Consider the following 7,432-nt stretch of genomic DNA (forward strand, 5'->3'; position numbering starts at 1 on the left):
TAGCCAGCCAGCCCAGAGAGCGAGCATTGCATTATGGGCTTTGTCGTCAACTTGAGCTGCAACAGATTTCCAAACTGTTTTTCGCATGCTGCTACCAACATGATTTATAATGCAGTGTTTCCCCTATATGCATCTAGCAGCAATGGCGCACTGCTACGGTTTGAAATTGTTGCCGCCAATACATTTTAAAAATGGTGAAACATAAAACGACTAAAAACATATTTTAAAGTGTGTATAAAAAAAATATATTGGAGCAACCTTTTTTTCTTTATTCTCTCTCTGAGATCATCTTTGAGAACGAACGATCATCAAAATATATATCTTTTTAATTTTTTTATTTAAATGTGACAGTCAGAATCTAAAATGTCCGGGGCATTCGGGCCCCTGTTGATTCTGTTTATAAGGTTGAGTCGCTCAGATGGCAATAGAACACGGCGTGAGGAAAAATGTGTAGAATTGCAGGAAATGAGCTTTATAGCAGCGGACGGCGACCCCACACACACACACACACACACACACACACACACACACACTACTCCTAGAGGAAACGCTAACGTCAATATGTAATATTTGTTGACAAATATTCTCAGGTAGTGTTTTTTTTTTCTCACTTTAAATCATTGGAATGAATGGTTTTGTGTGGTTTCTCCTCGGTGTACTGTAGGTGACCTGTGACCTTAATGTTAGTCTCAAATGGCTCCTCGTTTCCTATTTATTACGTTACTTTTGACCGGGGACCAAATCGAGAACAAGGTGCCGTTAGGAACGCACACTAAGTGATGCACGTTTCCTATTTATTACGTTACTTTTGACCGGGGACCAAATCGAGAACAAGGTGCCGTTAGGAACGCACACTAAGTGATGCACCTAAACCTGGTTGTTGGATGAGGAAGAAAATTTAAACAATTTTTTTTTAAATCCCTGCTGGAAATATTGTACCTTGTGTTAACCTACTCCCCAGGCCCCCAAGAAGCCCGTGGTTAAGAAAGAGTGGAAAGAGAAACGTGACCCCAACGAAGAAAGCAAGGAGAACCAGAAGGCCAAGTCGGACGACTCTGGAGAGGAGAAGAACGGAGACGACGACTCTCAGAAAAATGGACAGAAGAAAAAAGGTGGGTGACTTTACTCAGTATTGACCTCTTTAAAAATAAATATTTTTTAAAACTAAACTACAGAGTGTATGAAAAGTGCATTTTCACATATGTAGACACTGGAGGTGGTGAATATGATGAGGTTAAACAGTGGTGGAAAGAAGTTTTTACAGGGTTCAGGGGAAACCGAACCCTGTGCGGTAGGACATCTGACCTTAGGGCTTTTACACAGAACAAGGGTTTGTCTGAACACACAAACTATAACAAATAGCCAGTCGTTGTGTTCACATCAATGATGTCGTGACTTGATTAACAGTATTCGGAAAAAGTTGTGGGTATATGTTAATTGACACTCATGCTGTAGGCCCAAACAATGTAGGAATATCCATTACCACTTGAGGAAAATGAGTCGTGTTTACTAAATGTTTTGCATGGTGCAGGCCCCAGTCTGGCTTTGTAGTGACTACTACTCCGAGTCTAACCCTCACGGAGTCGGAGGCGATGTAGGCAGGGAGATGGTGCAGACCCCAGTCTGGCTTTGTAGTGACTACTACTCCGAGTCTAACCCTCACGGAGTCGGAGGGCGATGCAGACAGGGAGATGTTTTGGCAGTAACTAAGGGTTGAAATTCCACCAGTCCGCCAGCCAGCGAGTGTTTTCTGACCTTCAGAATGAGGTTTTTCCTGACTGACTATAGGGAGAGCGAGAAACTTGCCTCTTTCTGGCACCTGCAATGCTCTTATTCCTCCCTTCCTTTACACCCCTGAGCACCCTGTCTTCAAAAGTGTCCCCTCGGGCAAACGGTTCAGGTCAATCTCAACCAAAACCTCCTGTCACGTCACCCCCCCCCCCCGACGCTGTGGCCCTCACCAACCGCCCACCTGGTCCACGTTTATCTTCCTACTTGGACTTTGCACCCTGCACTTTCATCCTACAACTACACTCAGCACTGCCTTAGACCTCTGCCACTGACTAGACTCTCGTCTGTGTGTGTGTGTGTTCCTCTTTCGGGCTGTGCAATGCTCTTTTTGTCTCTCGCGATCTCCCTCCCTTTATCCATTCCTCCCTTTTATATAAATGCAACGTGTAAAATGTTGGTTTTAACGAGCTGAAATAAAATTACCCAGAATTTTTCCAAACGCACAACAAAAAAAATGTTTTCTCTCAAATTGTGCACCAATTTGTTTACATTCCTGTTAGTGAGCATTTCTCCTTTGCCAAGATAATCCATCCACCTGACAGGTATGGCATATCAAGAAGCTGATTAAACGGCATGATCATTACACAGGTGCACCTTGTGCTGGGGACAATAAAAGGTAATTCTAAAATGTGCCGTTTTGTCACACAACACAATGCCACAGGTGTCTCATGTTTTGAGGGAGCGTACAATTGTCATGCTGACTACAGGGAATGTCCACCAGAGCTGTTGCCAGAGAATTAAATGTTAATTTTCTCTTCCACAAGCCGCCTCCAATGTCGTTTTAGAGAATTTGGCAGTAGGTCCAACCGGCCTTACAACCTCAGACCACGTGTAACCACGCCAACCCAGGACCTGCAACCATCCCGCTTCTTCACACGCGGGAGATATATGGTTATTCCTGTGACTGTAGTCATTTGGCGGACCAAAAAAATGTCACCCAAAATTCCTAAATGAGCATCACAACCCTAATCTCTACACATAGTTATAATGTAATTTATAGTGCAGTCTGTAGTATTTATAGCTTCAGTGTTCATAGTGCAGTCTGTGGTATTTATAGCTTGTGTTCATAGTGTACATACTATATGTGGATATATTGTATTTTTTTTGTATATTGTCTCTAACTCTGCAGCACATGTATTTGGAGAAATAAATATGATTTGTTACTCTCACCCACCCCCTTCGGCAGACAGGGCCACGTCACTCTTAACTCTCCCAGAGTGCACTGTCAAGAGTGACGTGGCCCTGTGCCTATCTGCTGACTGTGTAGGTGAGAATCGCCACAGTTCAACGTGCTCGCTCTAGTCCCCTGCCCTCGAGCACACTCCACTAACAGAGCACTGACACCGCCAACTGGCCAGCGAGGGAACTACACCCCTGGCTGGGTGCGGCAGGGTAGCCTAGTGGTTAGAGCGTTGGACTAGTAACCGGAAGGTTGCAAGTTCAAACCCCCGAGCTGACACGGTACACATCTGTCGTCCTGCCCCCTGAACGAGGCAGTTAATCCACTGTTCCTAGGCCGTCATTGAAAATAAGAATGTGTTCTTAACTGACTGTTCCAGCATTGCAAAACGGATTAGTTTGTGTGTGGGGGGGGGCACTGTTCCAGCATTACAAAACGGATTAGTTTGTGTGTGGGGGGGCACTGTTCCAGCATTACAAAACAGATTAGTTTGTGTGGGGGGCACTGTTCCAGCATTACAAAACGGATTAGTTTGTGTGTGGGGGGCACTGTTCCAGCATTACAAAACGGATTAGTTTGTGTGTGGGGGGCATTGTGTGGGGGTGGGGGGCACTGTTCCAGCATTACAAAACGGATTAGTTTGTGTGTGGGGGGGGCACTGTTCCAGCATTACAAAACGGATTAGTTTTTGGGGGGCATTGTGTGGGGGGCACTGTTCCAGCATTACAAAACGGATTAGTTTGTGTGTGGGGGGGGGCACTGTTCCAGCATTACAAAACGGATTAGTTTTGTGTGGGGCACTGACAGCATTACAAAACAGATTAGTTTGTGTTGGGGGGCACTGTTCAGCATTACAAAACGGTTTAGTTTGTGTAGGTGAAACCTAATAGGGGGGCACTGTTCCAGCATTACAAAACAAATTTGTTTGTTTGTGTTGGGGGGGCACTGTTCCAGCATTACAAAACGGATTAGTTTCTGTGGGGGGCACTGTTCCAGCATTGCAAAACGGATTAGTTTGTGTGTGGGGGGGGCACTGTTCCAGCAATTACAAAACGGATTAGTTTGTGCAGAAGACAGAGTAAAACTAGTTTGAGTATTTATTTGAAGTGTTTTTTTATCAGATTTCTCAATAGGGTTTAGAGTTCCATAGGTGAAACCTAATAGGCTGGGAGAAGTAACAGCGCTTGTTCAGTGCTGCTCTGTCCCCCCCCAACATCAACTAGTTCAGTGCTGCTCTGTCCCCCCCTGCAACATCAACTAGTTCAGTGCTGCTCTGTCCCCCCTGCAACATCAACTAGTTTAGTGCTGCTCTGTCCCCCCCTGCAACATCAACTAGTTTAGTGCTGCTCTGTCCCCCCTGCAACATCAACTAGTTTCCTACTATCCCGGTCTGCCTGCTTGGTCTGACACTAATCAACACTATTGGTATTGTGTAAATGTGACAGACAGGTGCCGCTCTAACGTGTGTGTGTGTGTGTGTGTGTGTGTGTGTGTGTGTGTGTGTGTGTGTGTGTGTAGGGAACAAGCACAAGTGGGTGCCGCTGATGATGGAGGTGAAGTCCGAGGGGCCCAGAGAGCGCTCTGCATCCAGGAACAACACCCGTCAGAACGAGGTTCCCAGGATGCCCCCCAACAACAGGAACGACCTCCGAGGTGACTGACAGCACCCAGCGCCAGCCTGGTTGGGTACCATATGGCTCCCTATATAGTGCACTACTATAGCACCCTATTCCCTATATAGTGCACTACTATAGCACCCTATTCCCTATATAGTGCACTACTATAGCACCCTATTCCCTATATAGTGCACTACTATAGCACCCTATTCCCTATATAGTGCACTACTATAGCACCCTATTCCCTATATAGTGCACCCTATTCCCTATATAGTGCACTACTATAGCACCCTATTCCCTATATAGTGCACCCTATTCCCTATATAGTGCACCCTATTCCCTATATAGTGCACCCTATTCCCTATATAGTGCACCCTATTCCCTATGTAGTGCACTACTATAGCACCCTATTCCCTATGTAGTGCACTACTATAGCACCCTATTCCCTATGTAGTGCACTACTATAGCACCCTATTCCCTATGTAGTGCACTACTATAGCACCCTATTCCCTATGTAGTGCACTACTATAGCACTATTCCCTATGTGGAGTGAACTACTAGGGGCCCTAGAGCCCTATGCATCCACTACTATAGCACCCTATTCCTATGTAGTTCCTACTATGCCCCCTATGTAGTGCACTACTATAGCACCCTATTCCTATGTAGTGACTACTATAGCACCCTATTCGCCTATGTAGTGCACTACTATAGCACCCTATTCCCTATGTAGTGCACTACTATAGCACCCTATTCCCTATGTAGTGCACTACTATAGCACCCTATTCCCTATGTAGTGCACTACTATAGCACCCTATTCCCTATGTAGTGCACTACTATAGCACCCTATTCCTATGTAGTGCACTACTATAGCACCCTATTCCCTATGTAGTGCACTACTATAGCACCCTATTCCCTATGTAGTGCACTACTATAGCACCCTATTCCCTATGTAGTGCACTACTATAGCACCCTATTCCCTATGTAGTGCACTACTATAGCACCCTATTCCCTATGTAGTGCACTACTATAGCACCCTATTCCTATGTAGTGCACTACTATAGCACCCTATTCCTATGTAGTGCACTACTATAGCACCCTATTCCCTATGTAGTGCACTACTATAGCACCCTATTCCTATGTAGTGCACTACTATAGCACCCTATTCCCTATGTAGTGCACTACTATAGCACCCTATTCCCTATGTAGTGCACTACTATAGCACCCTATTCCCTATGTAGTGCACTACTATAGCACCCTATTCCCTATGTAGTGCACTACTATAGCACCCTATTCCCTATGTAGTGCACTACTATAGCACCCTATTCCCTATAGTGCACTACTATAGCACCCTATTCCCTATGTAGTGCACTACTATAGCACCCTATTCCCTATGTAGTGCACTACTATAGCACCCTACTCCCTATGTAGTGCACTACTATAGCACCCTATTCTACACACACATAACATAATATAGATTAAATTGAGATTTTTTTTGGGGGGGAAGATCAAGGCAGGAATCTAAGTTTTTAACCTCTTTGTTATGGCGAGCCTAAATCAGTTCAGGAGTACAAATGTGCTTAACAAGTCACACCATACGTTGCATGGACTCATTCTGTGTGCAATATGTGGTTCATGTGATTTTTTTTTTGATTGACCAGCTCATCTCTTTACCCCACTCATACAATTATCTGTAAGTTCTCTCAGTCGAGCAGTGAATTTCAAAGGAAACCTTTCAGGGATTTCACCGAGACCAATGGTGACTTTAAAATGGCTGTGATAGGGGAAAACTTGACCTGGTTGTGGTCCATTCTTAGTGTTCTCCAAGTCAGAACCGTAGGATAACTAAAGGGGGCATATAAACACACAATGAAAGTGATTTACAATATTCGATGATTACATTTCTCTAAAACAGGTTATAGGCTATATGTGCACCACCACCAAATTAATAGGTGAAAGTCCACATTAAGTACACAATAATGAGAAAATATATTTTTTAAAGGGTGTACCCTTGTGGTGTTTCTGTACTGCACGTTCTGATTCTTTATTTTATAGGGCCCTGTATCTTAGTCCTATATCTTACCTCAGAAGTGTTAACTTCAAGCGGACTAGGATCTAGAGTTACAATGTCCCATAAATTGAATGTCCAAATAAAGTATTTACACAAAATAAGTTTTGCAGAGACACAATCCAAAAGGTATGCTACAGCTAACAATTAATTATTTTTGACTGTTCGCAATTCACAAATGATAATTTTGATTCCTGTGATTCGATTCACCATGTTTGAACCAAACTCCAACTACTATAATGGCAAAGCAAATAATTTGATTTGTAAATTCATATAAATAAATATATAATATGTATATTTTAACTTTTTAAAATTTTTATTATTATTTTTTAATATATGAAGTGAGACATCCGTTTTATATAGTAATTTGTATGGTCTAAATGCTACATGTAATATATAACAATTTGACATTGCCGGAACAAGGCTTGGTTTGTCTTTTATAAAGTGGTCAACGTTTGACATTTTAATTTATTTTTGTGTGTTTTGTTAACTTAAAATGACAAAACGGCTAGGTTCCAGTTCGTTTTACTAAACCGTATTTCCACAGTACACGGTTGCCATAGCACTCAGGTTGCCATAGCACTCAGGTTGCCATAGCACTCAGGTTGCCATAGCACTCAGGTTGCCATAGCACTCAGGTTGCCACAGCACTCAGGTCAGGTCCATCTCCAGTAACACTTCCGCGCAGGTGTACTAACAACAGACTGATAGCACCGTAATAACATAAATATATAGGGATACTTCAAAACAAACTCTTTAAAACATTTTAAAAAATATATA

The 7,432-nt window shown here is 43.3% G+C and overlaps 1 protein-coding gene across 4 annotated transcripts in view; it reads left to right on the plus strand.

Moving 5' to 3' along the window:
- The window catches only part of larp1 (La ribonucleoprotein 1, translational regulator), a 57,250-nt gene that overhangs the window by 21,709 nt on the left and 28,109 nt on the right, over positions 1-7,432 (plus strand). For all 4 annotated transcript variants that reach the window (XM_046329987.1, XM_046329980.1, XM_046329996.1 and 1 more), the window contains 2 exons: positions 962-1,112; positions 4,490-4,624. In XM_046329987.1, coding sequence (XP_046185943.1) covers positions 962-1,112; positions 4,490-4,624 — 286 coding nt within the window. The remainder of the gene's footprint in view (positions 1-961; positions 1,113-4,489; positions 4,625-7,432) is intronic.

Source organism: Oncorhynchus gorbuscha, linkage group LG02 (genome assembly GCF_021184085.1).
Source record: "Oncorhynchus gorbuscha isolate QuinsamMale2020 ecotype Even-year linkage group LG02, OgorEven_v1.0, whole genome shotgun sequence".
NCBI classification, from domain to species: Eukaryota; Metazoa; Chordata; class Actinopteri; order Salmoniformes; family Salmonidae; genus Oncorhynchus; species Oncorhynchus gorbuscha.